At 30.0% G+C, this 12391-nt stretch overlaps 1 protein-coding gene across 1 annotated transcript in view; it reads right to left on the reverse strand.

Annotated features, from left to right (window-relative positions):
• Window positions 1–1607: 1607 nt before the first annotated feature.
• LOC143068280 (neurexin 1-like) overlaps window positions 1608–12391 on the reverse strand; it is a 79688-nt gene continuing 68904 nt past the window's right edge. Inside the window, exons 16-20 of the mRNA XM_076242201.1 lie at window positions 9930–10037; window positions 9047–9137; window positions 8336–8369; window positions 5497–5762; window positions 1608–4763 (exon numbers count right to left, since the gene is read on the reverse strand). Of these exons, the coding sequence (XP_076098316.1) occupies window positions 4403–4763; window positions 5497–5762; window positions 8336–8369; window positions 9047–9137; window positions 9930–10037 (860 nt within the window). The 3' untranslated portion in view covers window positions 1608–4402. The remainder of the gene's footprint in view (window positions 4764–5496; window positions 5763–8335; window positions 8370–9046; window positions 9138–9929; window positions 10038–12391) is intronic.

A 12391-nucleotide genomic window follows, 5' to 3' on the forward strand; every position in this document is an offset into this window, starting at 1 on the left:
TTCTGTGTCAGTATTAAATCATAATTATGCATTACATTTCTAGTGTTTTAGTCATATAATTGCATGCCACAAGTTTTTAAAGTTCCAATTCCAGATACTCTGTTTCAAGAAGACTGGGAAGAAGACCGACACTGCTTGAAACCACAGCAACATGGACAACAGGGTAGTTATAGATGGTGTTAATTATGAATCAATATGCTGGATACTTTCAGTTTGCACTATGTCTGTCATCTACTTATATCTGTTGGTGTGGTGTTGGTATTCTACTCTTTGTCCTTTTTAAAGGGTTTTGAAATCATAAGTCTTTTGCAATATATAAAAAAAACCCTCAAATACTGAAAAATCTACCTTAAATCTATTCGATAAGCACACAGACAGATTTCAAAAAGTATCAATAGGCCAAAAAGCATAATTGGGACCCTTTGTGGTGTTTCATTAAATATGAATGACAATATATTTGATATATAGACCTTACTTTTAAATTTTTTATGGCACAGACTTGATTTTCATTTACTGTAAACATAATTATAGATAAAGCTTTGAAGAAGGGTTTACACAATTGCTTGTTCAAAATATACATAACAAAATATGGCACAGACATAAAAAGATTACTGATCTAAAAATAAAAACTTTTAAAAATGATGGTGAATACAAAAAAGTAAAAAAAAAAATCTATATGATATGAGATCCGTTTAGAGAAATATATATTTCATCATGGTTTGGTTGAGATGTGTATTAAATATGGCCTATAGCTAGGAGGAAAATATCACACGAACAAGAAAAAAGATATACACCTTGAGGTCAACCACTCCCATGCATACCAAAAACAAATTTGTATGACAAAAATCTTTGTCAACAAATGACATGAAATGATTTAAACTTCAACCCTTTTTTTACAAAACTTAGAATAGATCCATACTTTCAATTAGTATTCAAAAGTATTCAATAGGATGGCATTACTGTTTGTCTAAATACAGGTAACTTTTCTTCAGTTAGTTATTTGTGAACCTTTCATTGATTGACAGTCTATATATTAGGTAATTATGGTCTAATGTAACATTCCTCATATTCAGAAAAATATAACAAAATTAAATGGAACTAAAATGTCTTCTAAAAATTTCTGAGATCATAAAAAATATGAATAATCTTAGTAGTACCCAGTATTATGACTGAAAATAGCTAACTACTAATAGCATTATATTAGAAACAGTTCTTAAAAATATTTATAAATATGTTTCTATTTTTCTTGTATCCCTATTTAAACAAGGCTAGGTAAATAGACAGTTCCACAATATAAATGTGTATATCTAGCTTTAACAGAAGTAGAAATTTTATATACATCATTTAATATTAAACACACAACAATTACTTAATTGAAATATTATATACAAAATCTACATTTTCTTTCTGATGAGCAAAGTAAGAACTTTAAAATTCTAATTGATATGCGATATTAACTGACAAACCAAATAACAACCAGCTATAACAAAACAATGATAAATAACAAACACTCTCTTTGGTGAAATATACACTGGTGTAAATGTTGCTAATATAACAAATAACTAGAATGATTGGATAGTTTAGAAATAACACTTATAGGGATATAATAAACAAATAAATAATAGACAACCTACAAATCAAACTGGTATCATCCTAGAAGATAAGGACATCCTGGAAGCCAGGTAAATATAATTTTAATTATTTTATTTGAGTGCTTTATCTTCCTTGTTGACCTAAAATGTATACCATAATGGGCATTCAGATGTATTTATCATAATGTAGATTTTTAAAGTATAAATTAAGGTTGAATCACCCAAATGTAGTTGAATTGTGTGTTTTCCCATATGGCAAGATTATGTGGAGAAATATTTATATCACCTGGGCCCCAAAGTTTTTGGGTGTCTAACGTGACAGTAACCTAGTTGCACCTATTTTGACAGTTTTTTCAACTACATTTTTTATGATCATGACGAAAATTTCCATTTTGGGTTTATTTTGTAGCTGTATCCTTATTTATTATATAGGTACACCAATTTGATATTCAATCAATATGGAAACATAGCAAAATTAGTCTGAACTGACCTCCAAACCATCAATGATTCTGTAATAAGCAGTACCCAAATTGCATCCTTGCTTAAATTTGCATTGTCAAAATTCGAATAACAGAGCTATTGTTTAATTTTTTAAAATATTTGAACAATCGGATGTTTGTCCATACTTACTCTTCATTTTTTAAGAAATGATTACTTGTAACATATTGTATTTGCTTATTTTAAAAAGATTACGTTTTGATGACGTCGTATGGCGACGTTTCCAAACGTTTTGCTTTTTCAGTAAACACTTCAGCTGTTGATATGAATTGTGAACTTTTTAATGTATATTTGAATATATACACAAATTCTGTAAGACGTGTACAATGTCAAATAATCCAAATACAAATTGTTTGGCCTCAAAGAAAACTTTTAAGAATTTCTCAGCTGTTTATGTTAAATAGGTGCAATTTGGGTACCCTGACGTTATTTTGATTGTTGTTTAATTGACATCATTTCAGGCATTTTCAGAATGACTTGGTGTTTCTGAGAAATGAACCTAAACACTTAAATTAACCAAAATCAGACGGAAATAAAAAATGTAGAAAAAAAGGTGAATTAATATACTCTTATCCACTTTCATGAACTGGCATACCACTTACATGAACTGGCTTAAAAAATAAACACAACAGACATGATAAACATAGGCACTAATTCTGTGCACAGTTCTCTGTCAAATTATTTACCTACTTGAGACTATCTAGAATCATGACATATGTTAGGCTCACTTGCCCAAGAGGGAAGACTTTGGAAAAGAGGGTTTATTCATTAAACAAATAAATAAAAAAAAGGCTAAGGAAAAAACCCATGACATACTGAAAATAACTATTCACCCATATGTCAGTAATAACATGCACATTCATAACAAAAAAAAAAATTACTGGTCCCATTATACCTTAAACATCATGATAGTAACAATCGACCTCAATACACACCAACAATCTCAACATTTGACAAATCAAGACCAATAACTCTGGGAAATCTAAAAACCAGTACAATCAAAATGGACCATGCTGTAAAAAAATCCCAAAGGCCAAAAGAGATGTGATGGGCTATTTATTGATAAATTTTTAATAATATGGTCAAGTATCAACAAACAAGAAAAATATTATCATCAAAGGGGACCTTTTCTTTGTCTATTAAAATTTCATAATTAAAAGTTTTTTTTCAATATGCCACTTTCAGCACTGTTGGCTATTTTGTGGCGGTCAGTTTTTATCGGTGGAGAAAGTCAGTGTGCCTGTGAGAACCACTAACCTTTTGTGGCTGTCAGTTTTTATCGGTGGAGGAAGTCAGTGTGCCTGTAAGAACCACTACCCTTCTGTGGCGGTCAGTTTTTATCGGTGGAGGAAGTCAGTGTGCCTGTAAGAACCACTAACCTTCTGCAATTCTAGCCAAATAAGATAGAAGTTGAATGCAGATATCAACTAACAACCTCAGTGTTGACAGACTACTGACTGGTATTTAATTTTCAGAGGGGCATTATATTGGCGATGGTATTTCTTTTGAAGAATTTATGTTAATCCTTCAACATTTTTCTAGTTAATTACAGTTGAAGTATAATATAAATCTAATAAGTGAAAATAGAGAAAGGATTTTTGAAATGAAATGAAATTTGAAGCACCAGGCTTGAACATTGCATTTTAAGTTAGTTGTTCATTACTAAAACAATACACTAAAACTTAAAATGTTTAACCATAACAAAATATTCATACTTTATAAATTTGATGTCCAAGGAGACCAAAATATGATATGGATGAATATATAAATTATTTTCACTGCAGATCACAATAATATTATGCATTTCCATCAAATTATACAAACTATCAACAGTGAAATCTCATTTGCTGTTGCTAACAGCAAGTACAAAAGTAAATGTCTATATAATTTTTTTTCAGTTGAACCAAGATTTTAAATGTATTACACCAAAAATTCAAATATAATATACCATCATCTATAAAAACATTGTGTGAGTTTAAACTACATTGTACTTTCTTAGAATGACATACGTGTTATTATGAACTCTGGGCTGACCTAATCTATAACATTTTGGCAAAGCTTCAAAGCTCTTTTCAGTATTTATCATACATTATGTCAACATTCCTATTGAATCTTAAAAATGTGTACTGCACTGTACCCAAATGACTTTCCATCCACAAAACTGGAACCAGTCTAGCGGGACTAATCATTAATAATGATATGAGCAAAGTAATAACAAACTGTAAGCAATCATCACATCAACAAGCATCACAATCACACTTAAATCTCCTTATTAAAATTGTCATTGGTTGTAACATCCATTCTTCTTTCCTTCACACATACCATTCCTTTACATCTTTCTTCTTTCCTGGCTTGATATTAGATGCCCCTATTATTGCACCATTACCTTGTAAACTTTTAGATTCTAAATAAGCAAAGTTTTTACTTTCATCTACTTTATATGTTCCTTTGTCTCTACTTCGGAATTTATACAATGCTATAATTAGAATAATAACAGTAAATGCCACACCTACACCTATTCCAATAAATAGTGCTAACTTTTTCTTATCGTCTTCACGGTCTGGTGGACCCTGTGATTCTGTTCTTAGCGTAGTCACAAGTATGTTAGGCTGACTTGTTTCTATGCATCCTTCAGCACCACCTTCACATATTCTATTCATATTTTTCAATGTGCTAAAAAAAATAAAAAAATAATCATTCTGTATCTGTTTACTTCATAGCAACACAATAAAAAGTCATAATTTGCAAAATAAAGACTTTTAAGCTAGAATAAAATTCTATTTTTAAAATGCAATGAAATATATATTGAGGAATGTTGATACTGACAGCAATAGTAAACAATGAATGCAAGTACATAATTCATAACAATACATACGGTGGATTCATTATTTTGCGTTGAATACAAATTTTCATGGATTTTGTTGGGACAGATGAACCACAAATTTAAATGTTCAACGAATTACAAATTTACCATAGACTTTGTATGCAGACTTTTAACAAAACCACGAAATTAAATATCTACGAAAGTGTACGTTTTCCGCAATCCATGAATATTGGTAACCACGAAAATAAATAAATCCACAGTAAGTAAATTTCAGATGCATAAAATAAAATCTGTTCACTTGACTTTTCATATTGCCACTAAACACAAAAAAATCAGCTTTCAAAAGACAACCGCGACACAAAATACCAATGTAAGAGCACTGGAAGTTACAAAAAGCTGGTTCAAAGACCAGAATATGTTTACCATATTTAAGAATCAAATGGTACATCAACAATGAAATTGTGTAAGGGCTTCAAAAGTTGTGCATTTTCCTTGTTCTGTGCTCAAATGAATTGTACCCATGAACTAGTGCACCTGGTTCAGTTGTTGATTCCTTATTTTCATGAATGCTCATTAATTTACCTTGGCTTATGTGTGTCTAGTTGTTTTGGCTGTATTTTTTGATGTGGCCTTTGTTGATGGTAGATATTTAAGTACCTTGGCTGAGGGGTTTCTGGTGGTTTTGGCGTAGAGAATGTTATGATTGTTGACGTTGGTAGAATGATGTCATCAGCTGACCCAGCGCCACTGAACGTTACACATTCATCCTCGTCATCACTCATGCATTCCAAGCCATCTTCTGTTGACACTATGATTTCATCAGCAACACCTTGCATTGGAGTTGTCTGCTGCAAAACAAAAATAAAGAGCACTTGTAACACACTTTAACTAATTATAAATAAATCTTTTTATATAATGTCAAATATTTGAGATTATATGTTACAAATTACTTTCAACTTTTATAACAATACATTTATAAAGGATTTTTTCTACTTGATTTCATAAAAAAATTGTATCCAGCATTTTGAAACTTTTCTTTTAAATGTTGGACAGTCAAATATGCTCAAAAACATCACTGACACTCTTTAAAGCATATTATAGAATAGTTTAGTTACAGTAAAGATTGTGAAGATATTGAAAATGGAAATCAATTTGCTTCTTTCTTCATAACTTCAGGTCAATAGTTAAACTCATGCACAACCTATATTAATGTTAATTATATCTAAATAAAATTGAAATCTTTTATATTTAGCAGCATGCCAACAAGTTAGTCTTCGCTGCAATTAAGTTTTTTTGTTATTAAAGTTAATCACAACTTGTAAACAGAAAAATATGGAAATTCATTTGCATGTTTTTATAAAAATTATTAAACATGTATTGATGACTGCCATATTTCTTGCATTGTCAGGAAGGAGTTTAAGTATGTAGGTTCTAGAATTAATTTGCTTTTTTTTTTAGGTTGACCAACTTCCTTGCAAGTGCTCAATTCTATTTTATTGCTGTAAAAAAAGCATCAGATGATACCAAAATTACTCAAGTTGAACTCAGTAAGTATATAAGGTAAGCTAGTTGCTTTACCAATACAATATTGATTTGTCTAAACTTTGTCAGTGCTTGGGCTATTTTACTCGTATGTAAAAATATTTTATAACCTGAGTCACTCAAACAATTAAACATAATTAAAACTGTTTCATAGCTTCCCTTCATTGATTTAGCCATAAAAATTCTGCTGTTTTACAGATAGTATAGAGACAAAATTGAAACATTTTATACAAAAGAAAAACATAATTAATTGGTTAATTTTAACTTGTATTGACACTCTATGTTAAATTCTCTAAGACATTAAATAAATAATGACATCCTCTACTAATTGTTAGTTCATTTCAACAGATAAATGTTATCAATTGGATTATAATTTATTTCAAAAATGCAGTAACATTCCTCTCAGTTAGCAACAGAACATAAAGTCAATCGGGATTAGTCATTCCGAACTAACAACTCATTGTTAGCAAATAGAATATAAAGTCATTCTGGATTAGTCATTCTGACACTAACAACTCATTGTTAGCAACATAACATAAAGTCATTCTGGATTAGTCATTCCGACGCTAACAACTCATTGTTAGCAACAGAACATAAAGTCATTCTGGATTAGTCATTCCGAACTAACAACTCATTGTTAGCAATCGAACAAAGTCATTCTGGATAAGTCATTCTGGATTAGTCATTCTGACGCTAACAGCTCATTGTTAGCAACAGAACATAAAGTCATTCTGGATTAGTCATTCCGAACTAACAACTCATTGTTAGCAATCGAACAAAGTCATTCTGGATAAGTCATTCTGGATTAGTCATTCTGACGCTAACAACTCATTGTTAGCAACAGAACATAAAGTCATTCTGGATAAGTCATTCCGAACTAACAACTCATGGTTAGCAATCGAACATAAAGTCATTCTCGATTAGTCATTCCGAACTAACAACTCATTGTTAGCAATCGAACATAAAGTCATTCTGGATAAGTCATTCAAGAACATAAAGTCATTCTGGATAAGTCATTCATGAGCATAAAGTAATCCTGTATTAGTCATTCCAGAACATAAAGTCATTCTGGGTTAGTCATTCTGGATTAGTCATTCCAACGCTAACAACTTACAACAGGAGATATTTCAATGTTCAACTTATCAGTACCATCAATAACAACAGATTGTTCTCTCCCTCTGTCTTTTGGGTATTTAGCTGGATCCGGTAACAGTTTATTAGATATTGTTGTAGGAGACAATGGCCGGTTTGCTATAGGAATTACTTCATGAATTGAATCTACGTGTAAGCTTATATCAGTCTCTACTTTACTAATATCCTTAAACTGATTTATTTGTGGCAATAGAGTAATAGCGGGATCCTCTTCTCTTAATGGAATGTAAACTGAGTCTCCACTAGAATCATCAATATGTGTATTTTTAACATCATCTTCATCATCCACAGTTAGTATGATGGAAAAGTCATAATCTGTATTGTCATTTGTTACCTCCCTTTTATCAATTCTAGACTTTGTATTTACAATGGAATTAATTTCATTGTTATTGAGCACAGTGTCTTTACGGAATGTTTTTTGCTTGATGAATATTTTCTACAATAAATGTTACAATGAGAGAAAACAAATTTCTGACAATCACTTTGAAAATCTAGAAACAAGGATATAATGCTTCAAATTAGTTTACTTGGTTAAATTATTAAACATTTTATAATTCTAAATATACACAATAAAACATGATAGAGTGTATAAATACATGAACATTAATAATGTGAATCACTGTGCACCTTGCTATAAAATAGTGTTTGTCATCAATGTGAGGATGTGAACAAACCAATATACTTGGTGATTAAAAGAATGATATCAATAATTCTGATAAAAACTTACTCTAGTTTCTCTAGTTGACTGCATTACTTCTCTCCTTCAAAAAAAGAAAAAAAAAATGTTATTTATATTTAGGATCATTATACAAAGATACTCTTTGAAAATTCTAATATTCCATGATGTGACACAACTGATCCATGACCACACTCAATGACTCTTATTCTAGTTGTCCACAAATATAGTTCACTAAAGTTATAGTGTTGTTTGGGGTTTTTCTTTCCCTCTCTTATTTATTTCTAACTTTCTATGGGTTGAAAATGAAAGAACAGAGATGATTTTATTTTTAGATGTTTATTTTAACTATTCAGTACCTTGAAGTTGGCTTGAACGAGTGATAAAGTCAGGTGTTAAAAGATAATAACTTTGATTATTAAAACATATCCTGACCTTTTTCATACAGAATGGATATGTGATTGTGTTAGATTATAAAATGTTTGTATAGAATTTTTTTTTTTTTTTATAAATATTAGATGTTTCTTGTGACTTGTACTGTACATCACACATACAAGTACAATTTTTAATAAATTTTCTATGCCCAAATAGTTGTAACTATAATATTAGAAGTCATTAAAGCACATAATATAAAATTAGAATTTAACTAGGTATGTGACAAACAATGAGGCAAATTAAGGTAAACATATACTAGTGTTATCCTTGACCTTTTTGCAATAAATCCCTCTACCATTTTCATCTCTTCCCAATTTTTATTCTCACCTTTTTAGCCTTACGTCTCCCTCTATAGATATTCTCCTATCTCCCCCTTCAGCTGCCTTCTCTAGTAAAGGAAGCCCATTAAATACAAGACCTACAAACGTAAAATATAATGGGTTACTGATACATAAAAAAAAGGCCATTAATTATAAAACAAGGAAATATAAAATTCTAATGTCATTCATTTAATATTTGTATTTTGTATGTCCACCTTAAAATTAATGTTTACAGTTGCTGCTCCCTATTAATTATCAAGATTGCTTTTATAAATCCCTTTTCTTAGAAAATTGAAAAAGATCCATTATAGGTATATTTAAAAAAAATATCACCTGTATTTTTATTAATGTATCAGGTTAATGTTTTATAGATCCAAGATTAACATAACCATCATAAATATTAAAATTACTGAATCTATAAAAGTCCAATTTGTACATGAAGAAGAATTGTGGGTCAAGGGCTAATATCTTAAATATTCTCTAAATACCACACCTGAACTACTTTTACAGGCTTAAATAAGTCTAATGTAACTCTCATTGAAAAGCATTAGTAAATTCCTATTGCAAAACCTTTGTTTCATTAATTAAAAAATATAGGAAGATAAAACTCAATACAAAGTAATTCTGAAAGTTGAAGTTATAAATGATGTAATTTTTATTTTCTGCTAACCTATGAAGGTAACAATGAAAATAAAGACAATTAAACCTAATATAGTTTGTCTGTTGACCTACTTTTTATTTGCTATAATCTACTGATTAGTTGAAGTAAAGCTTCACAAGGTCAGATGTGAACGAGGATACGAAACAAGAATACCATGATTATTCACACCACCATTTGTAGTTAGATGTATACCTTAAGATAAGCTCAGAATAACTGACATAATATTTACCAGAAATGGTCCCATGGAATGTTTTCTCTAAACGTCCCTTATTTCTCTTCATACCACCAATATATATTCTGGCTTGATTGTTAAATATGTTCCATCTTTGTTTGTGAACTGAAAGTATACAAATACTATTAATAAAAGGAATGCAACACTCAAAATATACATATAGACTTAAGTTAAAAATATTTTGACCCTTACATAACACCATTTTCAACTACTTTGATAGGTATTTAATAATTTAAAAGCTTCAGTCTGTATCAGAACACATTATTCTTGACAGAAATGTCTTATGAAATTTTGAAGTACACTGCAGCAGTTTCCTCGTAGCTGATTTCTTTGCTATCCCTTTGAAAATTATAGAAACAGTACATGCTTTCATTCAAAACACTATCCAAGATATTTTCCATATCAACAGGAGCAGAAGTTTTCCGAAGATTCATTAAAATTGAAATATGATCTAACAGATAGATGCAGATATGGTAATAGTTCTGTATTACATCTTCTGTCTGTTGAACTGTACCTTCTTCATCGTCCAGTTGAAGATCATATAGATCTGATTCCAGACTGACTATGGAGCATTAAAAAATTTATGTAAGCAATGTACAATATTTTTATGTTTGAAATGGACAGCTTAATCTACTACACAGTGCTGCTTTTATAATAACTTTTTCTAAGGATCAATATTTACAATACATGAATAACTATTTTGAATTTTAAAAATTCTATGATAACATAAGTATCCAACAAAATCACAACTAAAAAGTTTGCAATGCCAAAACACATATGGTCACATTGCCTGGCAATAGTCGGACCAATATTGGACCTTCTTCAGATGCAGAATGATGGATTTATAGTGGCCACATACCCCATTTTCTTTAAATTAATTTTTACAAATAATAACTGAAGATGCAAATAGTCAAGATTTAGTACTCAGAAATTAGACAAACTCCCTTTGTCAAATGAATTAATGACTCCAGCATAATTTTGATATATATGTATTTCTGTAGTCTGTATGTTGAGTTGACTCCCAGTGAACACATTGACTCAAAGTGCAGAGTTTAAAGTGAACCTGATCTAAATATGGTAGTCTAAAGATGGTAATTTTTTGCAAAAAATATGGAATTTCCCTATTTATCCAGAATTTTGGCTTCACTTGGACCTGCAAACAGAAGCAGTTGTTCCTTAAGTGTATTTCAATAATAAGCTTGAACAGTTTTAATATGCTTTCAGGTTTGACATAATTTTTGGAAGTTTTAGGCCTCTGTATTGTGAGTCCAAAAAAACGAATAGAAAGCCCATCCCTCGTATTTGGGCTCAAACTGCACCTTAAACCTGAGAAACATCACAATAAATAGCCTTAAGTTGAGGAAACATGCATCAATTTGGGAATAAATACCATACAGTTGACCAGTTAAAGTATGGGGATTATCGGAGCTAAAAAACAGTATTTTGTGTAGAGGCAGTGATATTACGCCCCCGCATGGAAAGGGTTGCATGGTTTTTTTGATTCTATAAACTATAAACTTTAAAGTAAATCCTTATCAAAGTCAAAGAAACTTCAAATTATAACATAAAGATGACATTTTTGTAATTGAATACCAATAGTTAACAAATTAAAATAAAACATTCCTTCTTCAAAAAACATGAACAGGTAGACACAATTATCTAAATATGTTGCATAACATAAAGTGTGACACAAATGCCAAGGCTAAAAAATTGTCTCTATGTGTCCCTAGAGGTCTGGTGATACAAAATTACTACTCCAATAACACAAAACAATTGTTCCAATATTAGAAATCACTTTTCAAAAATATGCCAGGGTGATAGACTTAAAATGAACATGAAACTATAAACTCAATAGTTAACCAACATAAATCATTATCATAGTAAATTTCCAGCTCCAGTTATATTGTAATTAAATAACTACCCATAATCATATAACTGCACATTTTATATGTTGTTTTCTTCACAACTAAAACAATAAATAAATTCTAACGATTTTCTCACGTACAAAATGGTAAAACACTGTTATGTTAAATTTTATCATTTAATCAAAATGTAACTTTTTACACTAAAACACTTTTACAAACATTTTATCATTTTCTAATGTCTTGTTTAGAAGGGAGAGAATATCAATCAATAATTATACAGCAAATTTATGACATATATACAATAATGATCACATTAATTTCTACATATAAAAGGTTTTCATCATAAAAATGGTTCTATTTCAGGTTTCTTTCACCTATGCACTGATTATAAAAATTTGTCAATCAATACACACACCTACATAAAAATATTGGAAAATCTTGAACGGATGAAAGTGTTGGATTTCAAAGAAAAATACAAGGTTTTTTTTACATAAAAAAAATGTGTATCAAAGAAAGAAGTATATGTTATACTTTACTATAGAAACCAATTTATAAATTAACCACAAAAAAAAAACTCAAGTGGGAATGACAAAT

This window comes from Mytilus galloprovincialis, chromosome 3 (genome assembly GCF_965363235.1).
Source record: "Mytilus galloprovincialis chromosome 3, xbMytGall1.hap1.1, whole genome shotgun sequence".
Taxonomy (NCBI): Eukaryota; Metazoa; Mollusca; class Bivalvia; order Mytilida; family Mytilidae; genus Mytilus; species Mytilus galloprovincialis.